Source organism: Acartia tonsa, chromosome 8 (genome assembly GCF_053477335.1).
Source record: "Acartia tonsa isolate MP-2025a chromosome 8, ASM5347733v1, whole genome shotgun sequence".
Taxonomy (NCBI): Eukaryota; Metazoa; Arthropoda; class Copepoda; order Calanoida; family Acartiidae; genus Acartia; species Acartia tonsa.
The window spans coordinates 30,594,647-30,611,925 of NC_137267.1; the positions used below are offsets into that span (position 1 = coordinate 30,594,647).

Here is a 17,279-nt window from a genome sequence, read left to right on the forward strand (position 1 = left end):
TGCCTCTCAAGGACATTAGACATACAATAAATGTATAAGTATAGATGTATAATCCAGACAACTACCTGCCCTAAGTGGTGGAGACCCTTTTCGTATTCTTTGTTCGTTTGATGGGACTTGGTTGTGTTTATATTTTCGTCGCTATTAAGCTGATTTCAAAGACCAAACAAAATCCGGGCAGGGTCCCCACTCTGTGGGTAGAGTTACATACAGCTCATGATTTACTTTGAGATAAAATTGTTGTCGAAAAATCTGCATATTTCAAATTTCTGGTGACGATCGTAGAGTTGCTAAGTTTTTTAAGTTGTACCCAACTGTTACAGGAATCAATAGGCCAATTTAGAAATCAATAAGACAATTCTAACAAAATACTTACCCTGACAACGTAAACAAAGGCATTCAAAATGATAATACTTGAGCAATTTGGCTTTTCTTACTGAGGGATAGTATGGGATCATATTCAAAAAACATTTTTTTATAGAATAAATTATAAGTGAATTAAAAAAATAGAATAAAAGATTAGGTAATCTTTTTTGTAAAAATCAAGGACATCCAAGGAGGTGGGTTATAAGGGTGTTCCCCCAACCCCTCAATATCCTCCAAAAAGTTTTGCAAATACATCAGGTTAACCCTGGTTAAATAATACAATAGAGGACGTCCCCCGCATTAAATAAAAAAATTGATATCTCTTGAAATAATATAATCAATTTAATCTTGTTCTTTCACTGCACATTTGGCTGTTTTAAATTTTGTTGAAATGATCGCACACCTTCTGTAGGAGCTGATAGGCTAATGTAGGAGATAAATATATCTTCTAGCTTACAATTTTCTATGTTTACTGTCATTCGTATCACTATTTCTTTACCTATATACATAAAAAAGAAAACAAACGGCCTTCGTTGCATTTTTGCAGTAACTTTTCATAGGTTATTTTAGGTTATGTCAGGTAAATGTTAATGATTGCCCCCGCAGGGTAAGGCAATAGGCCCCACATTGTTTGAGCCTCCCGCAGTGGGCAGAAATAGTAGAAAAGCTACTGTGAAGATACTACGAAATTTGCTACTTCGTTTTCTTTATATGATCTAAGACAAATTATACATATATGGAATATGGATAGATATAGGCAGATAGGTAAATCATAAAGTTATTATATTCTTGTTGATTGTCTGTTGTCTTTCATTTGAATTTAAATTATTTCCCTACATACATAGAAAATTATACACATAGATAGATAGGGAGATAGGTAAATCATAAGAAAATGGTCTTTAATTTGTATTAATATTTTTTTTACTTATTTACATAGAAAATTATATACGTAGGTAGATAGATAGGCAGGTAGACAAAACATTATGAATTTAGGTTCTAATTTACAATTCAATCAATGTCATTCGTATAAATATTTCCTTACTGTAATACATAGAAAATTATCTAGATAGATATTTATATATTTAAATAATCAGTTTTTAACAATCAAACTTTCTATCGGTCGGTTGATCTGTCGGTCTGTTAATTACCTTCAAAATTAGCTTCTGCGTTGGGTACACAAGAATGATTTAAAATTGAGGGTGCGAGGTATAGCCCCCATCCCACGGCAAAATCGTCTACATCAGTCATTTCAAAACTGTTGATTGTGAGTCGGCCATAAACCTCCTAGGATAAAGGTTGTTAGATTGGTCATAAATTTAGGCAAGATAGAACCACCCTATGCAATTCAAACTCTGCATGAAAATTCCTTTACCAGTTAAGCACAATTTAACAGCTTATAAACATATAATTTTTGTTCAATTAGCCTAATGGTGTTATTATTCTTCAATATCAATTAATAATTGTTTAGCTTATATGAATGTTGCCATCCTTGTTTTCTAGAACATTTGTTTAAATCTTTGAAGGAATTTCAAGGAATTATAATTAGAATTGACAAAAGGTAAAAAAGTGTTTTCATGGATTTCAAATTCCTACAACGAGGAAAAATGTGCAGGGATATATTGATAGATAGATGGATATACCTATTGACAGACGAATAGATAGATAGATAGACACATAGATAGACAGGTAGATAGACACATAGATAGATAGATAGATATACACATAGATATACAGCTAGACGAATTTATAGATAGATAGATAGGAAAAAAACTATTTATTTAACGATTAACCTTAGCCTTGAAATCTAAACTATTATTTTTCTAATTTTAACATATTTTTTTCTCCATTAAAAATATCATTTACATGTCTATCTTAATTTTTACATAATCTATAATACAAAGTAGAATAATGTCCGTCCGTCTGTCCCTTAAGATATTGGTAACCACTGAACCGATCGGATTCTACTCTTCAGGGTATATACCTATTGGTCCTGTGGTGGATTTAAGCTATTTTCTTGGGGGGGGGGGGGGGTGGGACACCCTCAACCCCCCCAAAAAAACAAAACAAAAAAAAAAAATCTCCCCCCCCCCATTTTTTTTGTTTATGGGGCAGTTGGTGACATAAAACTACTGGCAGCACCAGTAGTACGTTTTTTTAAACTACCTCTTGGGGCAAAGCCCCTAGAGGCTAGGGGCGAAGCCGCTAGTTAACCTATACTGTACAACTGTAATATACATATTGGTACCACAAGCTGCTCTATAACGAGGATTATACCGTCCGTACGTCTGTTTGAGCAAGTGAACAAAAATTAGATTTTCTCATAGGCTATGGTAGATTAGTGTATGCCTATTTATATATTCAAATATTTCCCTACAGAACATGTTTGGCCATTTTATATCATTGACAACTTTTTAGATTTTTTCTTTATTTCTAAAAATATTCACGCCACTAATTACAAGCTAACTATCATAAGAAGGTAATGGACGGAAGAACGCACGAACTTAAGTTTTAGTATTGTAGCATATATATATCTGCTACGCTACTTATGGATTGGACACAATTGTCTTATTTAAACTAAATTGAGACAAGCTTAACTAGTGCAAATCATTCTAGACAGATAGATAGATAGATAGATAGATAGATAGATAGATAGATAGATAGATAGATAGATAGATAGATAGATAGATAGATAGATAGATAGATAGATAGATAGATAGATAGATAGATAGATAGATAGATAGATAGATAGATAGATAGATAGATAGATAGATAGATAGATAGATAGATAGATAGATAGATAGATATATAGATATATAGATATATATATAGATAGATAGATAGATAGATAGATAGATAGATAGATAGATAGATAGATAGATAGATAGATAGATAGATAGATAGATAGATAGATAGATAGATAGATAGATAGATAGATAGATAGATAGATAGATATATAGATATATATATAGATAGATAGATAGATAGGTAATAGATAGATCTGTTCGAGCCTCAAAACGCAATTTGCATTGCTAATTTCTTTTTAACTGTAGATTATGCAGAACTACTTTTTCGTGATTTTTTTAGTAGCGTAGCTACTCTATAAATTGGTTTCCTTTTTTTCATACTATTTAGATTTTAAATCAATTTACCTTCCATTGTATTATCCCTATAAGAAACTTGATATTTATGTTTTCATCTCTGACTTTAGAACTTATCCTTTCACATTAAGCTGCGTTGCTTATCAACGTAATTGTCCCCGTTTTAAAAGAAAACATTTGACATGAAAAGTTAAAATATTTCTGAAAGATCTCCCCAACAAATTTTAACTTTGTGTCCGGTGAAAACAACCTAAAAGTTTCCATAAAATAAAAATACGATTTAGGAATACAACGTATCTACTAAAAGTGTAAATAGAGCTTAAAAATTGATTTTAACTACTGCTATGTCAGAAGCGTGATTTTTTCAAAAGTAGAAAAATGGGGGGAGGCTTAAGAAACCCTTAAAATTAGGAAGTATGCTTTTACCCCTTCCATCCGTAATTGATTGAGAGGTGTTGGTCTCCCCTCCCCCCTCTCATTTTTTCAGCTAGTAATTAATCTCCTTCCATTAAAATCTGTCTACAATGTTTTGATTTTAGGGAGCTATTTTACTCCTCTCAAAGATATAAAGATGTTTAATGTTAGTGATTAGTGCCTTATTAAGGTGAAGGTTAATAAAATCAGTAACATATCTATTTTGTAAAATCTTATTTCGATATTCAGTAAATGAATGTATAATATTTGTTTTGTATAAACTCTAGATAATGTGCAGAAAAGTGAATATTCTAACAGGGAGGAGGTGAATTATGAACATCCTTTCCAGGTCGGCTTCAAAACAGATTACAACAAGTGATTCTGCTATACTGAAAAACAGGGATCGGAAGCCTCACGTAAGCCGCGTGTAAGCCTCATTGAAATCGTGATTTTTTCACTATAAAATTCAGCTGGATGTATAAAACGGCTCTTTAGCAGACAATCCTTCTTTCTTAAATTTTTTTTTCTGCTCACAAGCAGGTTTAAAACTGAGGCTTATGCGCGGCTTACGTGAGGCTTCCGATCCCTGCTGAAAAATCAGAAATAGCATTGTATTACAGACAATTTTCCACGAACATAAAAACAGAATTTATCAGATTAATACCTGTTTTGTAAGGCCGGGCCTTTTTCTTTTCAATCTTGTTTAAATCTTATAATTTTTCATTTTAATATCCACGGAAAGCTTTCTATAATACGATGCGATAAACAACTCCTATATGTTAGAGGGCAAGGCAATTAGTTAATTCATTTAGACAATTGAAGATATTTCACGAAATTCAAATATAAATCATAAAATATTACCAGTTTTGGTAGACCAGACCTTCGTCCCTCGAAGCTAACAAAACGAGTTTTAATCTTATAGATTTGAATTCAAATATGTCTATAATACGATGCGATAAATAACCATTTTAGCATTCCCTTAACTTCTGAGAAAATGAAATAAAGGCGTCAGTTTACAGGGAGTAAGGGAGGGGACAATGGGCAATTAATTCAATATAAGGTTTATCAAAGAAAGGGCATGAAATCCAGTTTAATCCAATAAATTTGTAGGAAATTATAAAGGGATTGTTAATTGAATAATAGATTTCCATAGCGTCATGTAAAGTGAAATCACAACTTGTTTTTGATGAAATATATTGAGGTTTTTGGTGTGATTTTTATATTAAAAGATTATTGGACCCGGCCAGCTGCTAGCAAGAATATGACTGCTCCTTTTTATTCTGTTTATTTTCCTTGCCCCTTGCCCCCACCCCCCTTCTCCCTTCTCCCCGTCTGCTACATTCCAAACTAACACAACGAGTCTTTATTTCCCTTCCCCCCACTTCCCTTCTCCCCGTCTGCAATATTCAAAACATACATAACGAGTAGCGGCATTCTATGCGCAAGTCCCCAAACTCAGTCAGAAACTGCTAAATTCTTGCACATTCCCTTTAAGCCAGTCCCCAAAGTCTGAGACTCCTAAAAATTGAATATTCGATCCATTGTCCCCTCCCTTACTCCCTGGTCAGTTTAGCTCTCTGACGCAAATACAGGTTAATATTGCCACGGACACGTATATATTTCAAGCGATGTTTGTTTATTACCTTAGGTCAGGTTAGGTTGGGTTACATTGGGTAGCCCAGCAGGGGTTAGACATAGGGATACCCTCTCTTATTTTCAATTTGATTTTAAAATATCGTATGAAGGGGGGGGGGGAGGGGATTCTTGCTTTAAAGTCATCGAATTGCTTATTCAGAACTTTAGTTTTGTTTAAAATTGATGAAAATATGTCTTTGTGCTTTAATATATCTTTTGACTTCTTGTGTCTAGGGGATAGATAGATATTACCAAAAAGTAATACAATGCGCTCATATGCAGCAAAAATGTTTCAAACAAGTATGACAACATCCATAGAGCAAACCTTGACAAATCAGACGAACCGACAAACAGTTTCAATGTAGAAATGCTGCAATATCGATATTAAAAATAAAATGTTATTTGGAAAAGGATAAAAAATGGACAATTTGACTTTTTATAATGCGTATAGAATAATTAAGCTTCCTAAATTGTACCTATCAGTTACAGGAATCGATATCTTATTTTGAAAAAAACTTTAAATAATTCAAGATTTGATAAAATGATATTAAAATAATGCTAGATAAATAGATAGACAGTTATTGGATATGATAGATAGATTAATAGATGGATGGATGGATAGATGGAATAATATATGGATAGATGAACTAATATATGGATAGATGGACTAATATATGGATAGATGGACTAATAGATAAATAAATGGACTATTAGATGGACTAATATACGAATAAATGGACTAATAGATGAATAGATGGATAGATTCACAGAGAGATAGATATATTTACCTTAAAATAATTCCAAGTTCTAGTTTCTAATGGTATAATATTCTTTAATAAATTGTACAGGTATCTTAGCGCCTAAACAAATAAATCAAACATTATTTTGGTCGGTTTCTATTATATTGCATATGAAAATGGCCTGAAACCATCCTAAGACTTCGTTGCAATGGAGAATTTGTTCAGTTTTAAGTGAGAGTAGTAATGGATAACAAAAAAACCTTACTACTTTATATACTACTAGTAGCTACGCCCCTAGAGGCCTTTAGGGGCACTTGAGGAGGGAGAATTAGATTTTTTGTTAAGGAGTGGAGGTAACTTTATTCTAGGGGCGATTTCTATTCGGAGGGGTATGGTACCTTCCCCCAAAATAGTTATAACCCCTCCCAAGACCTAAAGAAACTAAACTACCATGTAAAAGAGAACCATATCGGTTTAGTGAGATAAGTGATATCCTTCTGTACAAACAAACAGACAGACAAACAGATAAATAACATGTTACTTTATTATACGGATTGACAATGACATATGGAAAAACGTACGGACAATTTCATACACTCTAATCCTAGATTAGCTGCGCTTCAAAAAATGAATTCCTACGTAAACAAAAACCATTTAAAGAAAAGTTTTTCCATCACTTTTTAGACAGATTACTTTTACACTTTACAAAAACATTCTTTTAAGTAGCGAAGCTAACATACAAGATCTAAAACGTACTATCGGCCTGTCTATAAAATGTCAGCAAGTAGAAGTAAAATATGAAATAGAACGTCAATCTCCTGTGTTATCATTAAATCAGCACAATCCTATACTATAAAGTAGTAAGCTTATTTTTTTTTAGCGAAGGATCTCGATAACTGCTAAACACATATGGTTCTCCTTTAAAGTGAAGCTTCTTATAGGTCCTTGGAAGGGTTTTTAACTATTTTGGGGGAGGGCATCTTCACCCTTACAATAACAGATGAACCACTAAAATTTAAAATGGGAGGGGTTCGTATTTTCACTTTCCTACCTTAAGCGCCCCTAAAAGCATCTAGAATCTATTATTCAATGTAATGACATAAATTCTATTTGCACATCTTCGATAGTATTGGACGTTTTCATCCAATTTTTTTTTATCTTTCCAAAAAAATTAGGGTAATTTAGTTTAAATGTTTTCAGATTGAAATCAAAGTCTATTTATACGCAACTAGAGGCTTTGCCATAAGCCTCTAGAAATTATAGGGTACCCTAAACTTTATATATCTTTTTTGGTAAAGGATTCCTAGGACAATTTCCATAAAAAACTCAGCTATTTTCGAGATCTTACTGGACATGTAATTATATGATATTTCATTAGGAATTTTGAATATTTTATTCTCATATATATTCTAAAGCATAGTAACTAAAATGATTACAGTATCATTTTTCCATCCAATTTTGTTTTTGCAGAAGTTTTTCTTTGCTTTTTTATTTTTATTTTATGTTCTACAGTCCAATGTCCTCTCCCTCCATGGATAGACTTATAATAGGAAAATTTTATGTTTATTAGTTTATTATAATGACTTGCCCTAAATTCAGTTTACTGTTTTAATTAAAGTACAAATATTATAAGCTTGTAATTGGTGCGCTACTAATGGAAATTCTCATTGCTATTAAAATAATATTTGTCTCTCTATTACAACAACAAACACTCTAGTGATTTCCCTCAAAGTGCCCAGCGAGCAAAAAAACTGCCTCCCCTTTAAAAAAAAATCAAAATAAAGAGGGGGGGCTATCATTATAGGGCCTAAAATATATGGTGCCCTAACCCTGGGGGCCCACCCGGTACCCAATATGATTAACATATCCAAAGATTAAATCCTGACACAGAATTATGTATACCCTATCCCACTATTATAGTCTAAATAGGGGTGAGGGGATGAGGGGGGAAGGGGGTATCTGTGCTCGACTAGGCACTTTAAGAGAAACCGCCAAAATATTTAAGTTTAACAAGCTTTAAAATTTGTCATAAACGTATAAATTTGACAAGCGACGAGAAAGCGAAAAATTACTAAAGATAACAGAAATGACGTTCTAAATATATTCTTAACAAGGATGACAATATCCATAAGTAGCGAAGCACAAACAATTCAATAAGAATTTAGATATTAGTTGTCAAAAGCATGTATTAGGAAAAAATTCACGAAACCTTTTCAACATTTGTTTTAATTTCTTAATATTTATTTTTCAGTACTATGACTAACAGACTGACGGTCAAAGTAAACTACATACTGGATGCTCAAAGCAACGGGAAATTGAATTTTGATATTTTTAACTACAAAAATTTTTACAAACGGACCATAAACACCAAAGATATGAGGAAAATATAAAAATAGCCAAAAACCTGCAAAAAGGCAGTCTGACCGCCATTGATGTTTTCTTGAAACGATAGAAAATTTAGTTTTGATTTATATAAATGAAAAACTTTGGAAATCGGGCCATAAACACCAAAGGTAAGGAGAAAAATGTGAAAAATACAAAAATAGCCTAAAACCTGCTTAAAGGCAGTCTGACCGTCATAGTTGTTTTCTTGAAACGACAGGAAATTTAATTTTGATACTATAACTGAAAAAATTTTGGAAATCGGACCATAAACACTAAAGATATGGAGAAAAATGTGAAAAATACAAAAATAGCCTAAAACCTGCTAAAAAGCGGTCCTACTGCAATTGATGTTTTATAGTTAATTGTGCTCCTTAATACTGGGAATGTTGTCAAAAAATGTCAGCCTTTTATCTTTTATAGGAGCCGAGAAAATCACGTTTCCCCCAAACTAAGACGGACAGACGGACAGACGGACAGACGGACATTTCAAATTATAGAGTAGCTTCGCTACTAACAAGGACTATTATGTCCATTATCAGCATAGTAACAACAAGCCAACTATAATGGGGGGATGTAAGGGGACAGTAAAGTGTTATACAATGAGGTTTTAATACAATGCAGAAGCTTGTATGTCCCAGATGAAGCTTAAGATCTCGCTAACCCCAAACATCTGCTTTTCAAGCAATCTCATTTAGTCTTTTTTAGCATACCTCTCTTGGTTTTAAGCTATTTTCTATATAACTCCGTCCTAGATAAGCTAGCTATAAATTTAAGCAAAGTTAAAAACGCACTGTCAAACGTAAAAACGGACAGACGAAAAAACCTATTTATAGAGCAGCTGCGATACTAGAAACCTGTATCTACCTGATCATTGTCCGCCAGTTTATCCGAATGGCTGAGAAGATGGCGAAATTTGCGGCTGCGCGTCAAATATTTCGAGGGCTCCCCTGAAAACAAAAATTATGACATTATTTGCAGTTTTTCCTATTTTGCCTTCTAGCAGCTACGTCCCTAGAGGCCTCTAGGGGCACTTGAAGATGGCAAAGTTGAATCAGGGGTAGTTGAATTCGATAACCCAATTTTGTATTTTAGATTTTAAAAGATTTGGACGGGGGAATTTCTAGCATACAAAGTACAATGTTATAAGCGAAGCATCTCTATAAACAAGTCTAAAAAATGTAGGTATGCTCTTAAACAGTATCCTGTATTTAAGCTATTTTGCAAAAAAGAAATACTAACAATTTTATTTATACTTATACAAATTTATATTCTGCTTATTCAGATCTAACAAGTGTTTATGTTCGTTTGTTCTTTCTTTTGATTATGGAGCTTCGCATCTATGGATGTTGTTATCCTTGTTTTTATTTTCTCTTGACCTTTCCAGGTAATTTTGTTAAAATGGGTAAACAGATAACTTAAATTACTCTAAACATGAAATCCTGATATTTTCCTCAAAATTTCACAAATATATGGATACTGTATTGATTTTAAAAGATAAATAAGAGACAGTTATGTCCATAAGCGACGTGAAAATAACTAGAAATGAATAATGAATATAGAAGGTGCTTTCCCTTAAATTGCTATTGGACACAGAATTAAGATAAAAGGAGAGGAAAGTATTTTTTTCTAAATATCTAACCCCTGCAGGCAGCCCTTTATGGCCAATATTGAGGTGCCATATCCCTGCGGGGCTACCATATAAACTAACCTAACTTAAAGTAAAACACTGATACATTATTTTTTAAAAAGGGAAGAATGTTTTTTTATATGCTTGATTAGGCTTTTAAAGGAATTTTTTTATCAAAAAGTAACAAAAAGATTATCAGCCAATCAATATAATCGCGTTAAACGACGGGCATATATAATGCAGTAGCTGTGCTGCAACTTTACTTACATATTCCTTTTTAAAATAATCTATCCATATATAGGATGCTTACGTTTATACACTATTTAATGTCAGGGATTGGCCGATATATTATTGTAAATCCCCGATAATAATACACAAAATTACCCCTCTGTAGATTTCAATTAGAGGTTGAAACGTTTGGACACTCAACATAATGAACCAACCAATCAAAATACAATAAGTCCCCAAAGTTGTTGAGTCAACAAATAAGAAAAAAACGTTTTTATTAAAATTCTATGATGTAATAAGCAGCCCAATATCTCTATGTGATTATATAGATCAGATATATGTGATTTAATGTCCCTAATCCAAAAGGTCAAGAATAAGATGCTGAAAGCAAAAGAACAAAAAAGTACAACTATGTGCATAGGTAGAAAAACAATATAAAATAACTATTTTTTGTATGAAAAAGAAATAAAAGTTATGATTATGAAAATCAAATGAAATGAAGTGAAGCTACTATATGATTAACTTGTTCCGTCCTTTCGTCGGTCCAAATGGGTAAAATTATATTCATCGGCTTATTTAAAAGTTAGAATACTATCTTTATAGTGAAGATACCACTTATTAAACATCATTTAGTATATAACTTACTTTTTCGGTCAGTCTGTCGGTCATTCTACAAAAGATATATACATTTTTCCCCTTAATTTTATGATTTTCTATTATTTGATTATAATATACATTTTTCTGTTCCATAACTCACTTTGTCCGTTTGTCCATCCATGCTTTTTGTGCTTTGCTACTGAAAGGTTTTTTATTATTATTGTTTTGAAGTTTATAAACAGACTGATGCATATTTGTTCATAATTTTTCATTCTTTACATGTTCTTTAATATCACTATATTTATTGTAGTATCTATTGTATATATTGTATGAACGTTCTCCTTTTTTTCTGGCAATTCTATAGGTTAATTTTATAGATTAAGCTTCCCGATTCGTCAATTTTTGCGATTTGTGATTGGCTAGTTTAGTAGTTACAATTCTTAAAATAAACTTTTTATTTTTTCTATTTTTTATTACAATTTTTTAAAACTTTTTCAATTTCGCTTTGAATGGATTCATATTATTTTTCTCATTCTAATGGTATATATGAACCCATATTTTTTATGTCTGTATGAGAAAATATTTAGGTTTAATGTTTTGATTAAACCGAGGTTAAAAAAATAGATTTTTTCAACAATTACTCAACAGAATTTTAAAAGTAAGGTGTCAAATTAAAGATCTTACTATTTTTGTTCATACTGGCTATTTTCTTCCTTTATTTTGTTGTGTTTTAGTACCTTAAAACCGACTTAATTATTTTTTTAAAAAACTTAAATTACTTAAAATATAAGAGGTCTACAAAAAAAACCGATTGCATATCTGAATTCTATGAAAAATTTTACATCTACTACTTACTGAAAGAACCGGCTAGCTATCTTAAATAAAAAGCAAAAAAGTTGATACAACTTCTTTAAAGGACCTAAACATCCTAACTATAGAGAAGCTTCCTTTCTCAGAAATCTTAGAATTTTAAATAACTTTCTTTGAATTTTTGTTAATTCTTTTTTACTATTGATATGGGACACTCTTATATAAGCTAGAGAAGTGGCAAATTTTCTTAAAAATAAGAATAAACAAGGACGATTACGTCCAATAGTAGCGAATCTGTTTGGAATCATAATAGTAATATAATATGACTAAAGACAGACAGACAGATGGACGAACACGTTTTATACAAATATTTGTTTGGTTAATCGTTCAAAAGTGCTGTCCTCGAAAGGATTTACACTGTTTAGAGTAAGGATACATCGTCTCCAATAAAAAAAAAATCAAGGAGGAATTTCAACACCAATTATTTCATAACTAAGGTATGTCCAACATGAAGCATTTTGTTGTTGCGCTACTTATGAAAATACTTATCCAGGTTTAAAATGATTTGGCGTGATTTTAAAGATAAGTTCATGTGACTTTACTTAGAAAATTCCACGTTTTCTATGTAAAAACTATTCTAAAAAAGTACTTCAAACAAGGATGACAATAGCCATAAGTAGCAAAGTACAAAATAAATTATGAAGGAATAAACGGACAAAGTGAGTTATGAGCGGATGCTCAAAAGTTATTTAGTTATATTTATCCTCAAATAGCAGCTTAACAAAACATATTTTCCCTGTAGAAATTTCATGTTCTTAAAAGCATTACAGACAAATCGTCGGCACAATCTATAATAGAGATAGATCTCATTAACCGCTGAACCGATTGGGTTTTACTCTTAAGGGAATATACCTACTAGTCTTGAGGTGGTTTTAAGCTATTTTCTTGGGGGGGGGGGGGGGGTAAGACACTCCCAACCTTCCCTCCCACCCCAAGGAAAGCCCATAGAGGCTAGGAGCGAATTCGCTAATTGTGTTATATAGTGCATGCATAAAGGTCAAAGGAATCTTTAGAAATAAAGCAGCTGTCCATAGATTTAATAAATTTAGATAAGCAATTCTATGATAAAAAATCTGCCCTAATTGTAAGTAACCTAAATACCAAACTTAGAAAAGCAATAATAAATCTAATTAAAGTTTTTTTTAAAATTTTAAACATGCAAAAGAAAATGCATTTGAATACTTAAACAAGGATAATAATGTTTATAAGTAGCGCAGTGAGTTCACGATGAAAAGAACAGTGGTGCTTTCCAGGGAGTAAGGGAGGGGACAATGGTTTGAATATTCAGTTTCTGACTGAGTTTGGGTACTAGCGCATGAAATGCTGCTACTCGTTGTGTTAGTTTTGAATAATGCAGACGGAATAATTTGTTTTGATATGGCTGGTTTTAAAAAAAAATTCTCCAAAAAATATCATTTCATAGATAAAAACTTTATTGTGATATTTGTGTAATAAGCAATCAAAGAACCCTAATCTAACAACCTAAATTTAATTCTCTTGTATAGTGTCATTTAAAATCTAGGAAAACTGATTAAACGAGTTCCAGGGAGATGTTTCTAGTAATTAATCACAGAATGGTTACGTCAGTCTGATATGCTAGTAATCTAATTTTCAAATGATTGCTTTATTCTTGGAACTTTTTTCTTATATTATAGTTTTCCAAATTTTATTAACACCCACTTTACAATTTCCTCCAAATTTTCTGGATTAATCTGGATTTCATGGTCTTTCTTTGAAATCTCTTAAATTGAATTAATTTCCCATTGTCCCCTCCCTTACTCCCTGGGTGCTTTCTCTCGAAGTGCCTATAGATCACTCCCCCCTCCCCCTCATGCTTACTTATTGGTTATTTAACTTATAGAATTTTAGATAATTTCCTCAAATAGTAAAATAAAAAATCTAGAATTAGATCCAGTTTTGTCGGCACTGAGACTCGGGCCAACAGAGCAGGGATTTAGAATTTTTCAATTAAGCTCAATACTGTGTTTATTTGCAGCGGAAGTTAATCAGTTTCATTGCCATAATGGTAATAAAATTATTGTTAACTATAAATTTAAGAAGTGTCGTTATAATACACTAAGTTTACTGAATATGAAACAAACTGAGTTTTCTTTCCGATTTAGATAAAGATTGAAAATCTAAAAAATATATAAACTAGTTTTTATCATTATGACTGGTGAATGTTCACTTTTTTTTCTGTGTTTATGTTGTGTTAAAATGCACTTTAAATGACTATAATGAACATTATACACCATAATTTCTAAAAGCAAGGCTATTTTATAGTTAGGTCCTATCTTTCGAAATTTCTTCAGGGTAAGTAAAAGAATTCGAATAAAAATCTTATTTGTTGACAGATTTTAAGAATTTGAAACTAAGATTGACTAAATTTAGGTAACATTTAAAGAAAAGTTTACATGGTGTAATCATTATATACAATATTTTGTATAATTATTATAGCTTTTTAAACTCACACTTTTACGGAATTTTAGCACAACATTCCTCCCCCTTTGTGATCAATAAGTAATAGGTTAGATAATATAATTGGAAATAATAAAAGTATAATATTTAAATATAATAATATTTTTGTATGTGATGTATCTTGAATAAATGTACCTAAATCCCAAGCTTTCTTCACATCAAGTTTTCTCAAAAGCTTCACCATAAATCTACAAAATTAATCAATTTTTAAGTGCAATATCATATCGCCAATAACATTGAAATCAAAAGTCCAAAATAAAATATAATTTAAACAAGGACAATTATGTCCCAAAAAAGATGCAAATATCAAGTTAAAGGAGGAGCAGCTTTTAGTGCCTAATAAAAAATACGTCATACAATACAAATAACCAATGATAGTATACTTTGCAATTGACCTATTGTAAAATGTATACTGGCCTATCGTTGGTCATTTGTATCGTATGACGTCTTTTTTACTTGGCACTATAAGCTGCTTTGTTAAAGGATAAATCAAAAAACGTTGACCTTGTTTGATCAGAATATTTGTATAATCCAGGTAGAAGTTGACACACAAGGTCATGGTCTTCGTCATCTTGTCGACAAAGCTCACTACAATACAGGCTTCCACAACTAACACATTCAACTGAAATATATAATTTAGTTTATTTAATTGCACGCAGATGTCTATTTACTTTAACACTACTAGCTATGCCCCTAGAGGCTTCATCTTCTTGTCAACAAAGCTCACTACAATACAGGCTTCCACAACTAACACATTCAACTGAAATATATAATTTAATTTATTAAATTGCAGACAGATGTCTCTTTTCTTATAACTAGGGGTGTAGTGAGTGGGAGGATTGGGGGGGAGGGGGGGGGGGCAGCTAGGTGAAGCTAAGAGTACTGAAGTAATGTGGAAATGACAAAAAGTGAATTTCTGCACTTTTAATGAATCGGGCCATGCTTTAATTACAGACCTACTGACAGAAACTTAGACTCAAAGAGTAGCTTCGCTACTAAAGACACAGTTAGAGTATCGAACACCTTTATAAAGTCCAAACTACATAAACAGAACATAACTTTGTAAGTAAATATTCATATCATGATGTAATTTTCATGAGTGATATTTTACCTAAAAAGAGTGAGGAGTGTAAATTGACTTATTAAAATTAAGCAACTATTATAATTTAATCTTATTTAAAAAAAGATAAGTATTTTTTTAGGGGGGTCTTTTTTCTTGGGAAGTTGTGGGAGGGTGTTGGTACCAACCTCTCAGATAGTTATAAAACCTCCCCGCCCTTTAAGAAGCTTCATTGTAAAGAGGAACTGTATCGGTTTGGCGATTAGCGAGATCATTTGCTACACAGAGAAACAATTTACAGACTTCTTGTTTGTTACTTTCCCAGAAAGATATACCAAAGTTATAGAATAGCTGCGATACAACTAGTGGAATATATGCCTTAGTACATGCAAGTAAACTTATATTCCCCACCCTTTTGGACATTGAGACACGTCTTTGAACTCATCCGTAGCAAGCAAAGTCATCTCTTGTCACGTAAAAGAGTCGTTTTTTTCTCTCTCGAGCGAAGCAGCTCTAAAATCGGAACTTTTTTTATAAGTAGGACTATTACAAATGTTATACTGCCTTAATTTATATGAAATTATATAAAAATGTCATCTTTGGTGATTCATTTACGATAACTGTTATTATTTTCCCAATTTTGTTTACATTATTGCTGCGCTACTTGTGAAGTGAACATTAGTGTCCTTGTTAGTAACTATGTAACTATGAAAGGGGTTAAATAATATATTTTAAGTTTTTAGAACTCTTTTAAAGTTGCTTAAGATTTCAACTTTTTTTATTTTCAATTTCTATATCTTTGTCTGTCTATCTATCTCTTTATTTATTTACCTATCTATCAATCTATCTATCTATCTATCTGTCTATCTACCTATATACCTGGATTTATGAATTTATTACAACAGTTTTGACAATGTGTCTCTATACAGCCTAAGGCAATTATTAGTTTTGTTACACAACAATTATTATTATTATGTCTCTAACAAGCGTTCACACAACTACAAAATATTATCCTATATTTTGTATGAAAGTTAAGACTTCAATAACTACTGAACCCATTGAGTTCCATCTTTGGGGAAGCTTCACATAGTCCCAAGAATGGTTCAAGGCTGTTATATTTTTAGATCTAAGACTTGGAATGGTTTCAGGCTCTTTATAGGCCGTCTCCATCCTTAACAGCCGCTAGAATAAAATAAGACAACATATTTGGTAAAATTTCATACAATTTGAATAAAAAAAAGTATTGATTAATTCTGTTTGAGTTATAATTATTTGCTGCTTGCTTTCTACTATTTTAGCAACTAACTTACAAAGGACAGCCCAAAGTTATAATGTAGCTGCGCTACTAATAACAAAATTATTCCTTGCATGACGATGTGTACAAAAGGAGAACTTCTAAACAGCTCGTCATTTCGTTTCAAATTTATCACCTAACAAATTTAAATAGAACAATAAAAGCGTCTTAAAGCAGCTAAAAAGCGTAATAATTTGGGAAATCTACACTTTTACATTTCATATTAGCCGTTTAAAACCTTTAATTTAAATTAATCTGTCATATCTGCACAAGGTTATATTGCTTTGTGAAAAGCGTCATTTATTAAAGTGACTTAATTTGGGACACCTGCCATACTAGGGGAGGGGGATAGTTAATAATTTTGGGGAGAGAACAATTGATATTTTATTGACGGATCGCTAGGTTTTCTATTTTATTATTCTATGCCTCGACAAAATCTTTTGAAATTCGCGGTGATGATTTCTTTCGCGTCATTGTTTCTATTTTT

The 17,279-nt window shown here is 31.9% G+C and overlaps 1 protein-coding gene across 1 annotated transcript in view; it reads right to left on the reverse strand.

The window, feature by feature from the left end:
* Positions 1 to 17,279, reverse strand: part of LOC145326474 (histone-lysine N-methyltransferase SMYD3-like) — a 35,822-nt gene extending 18,543 nt beyond the window's left edge. The window contains exons 1-10 of the mRNA XM_080169838.1: positions 17,219 to 17,279; positions 16,861 to 16,928; positions 16,378 to 16,427; positions 14,943 to 15,060; positions 14,574 to 14,626; positions 9,503 to 9,585; positions 6,302 to 6,373; positions 1,515 to 1,650; positions 770 to 865; positions 377 to 436 (exon numbers count right to left, since the gene is read on the reverse strand). Of these exons, the coding sequence (XP_080025964.1) occupies positions 377 to 436; positions 770 to 865; positions 1,515 to 1,650; positions 6,302 to 6,373; positions 9,503 to 9,585; positions 14,574 to 14,626; positions 14,943 to 15,060; positions 16,378 to 16,427; positions 16,861 to 16,928; positions 17,219 to 17,266 (784 nt within the window). The 5' untranslated portion in view covers positions 17,267 to 17,279. The remainder of the gene's footprint in view (positions 1 to 376; positions 437 to 769; positions 866 to 1,514; positions 1,651 to 6,301; positions 6,374 to 9,502; positions 9,586 to 14,573; positions 14,627 to 14,942; positions 15,061 to 16,377; positions 16,428 to 16,860; positions 16,929 to 17,218) is intronic.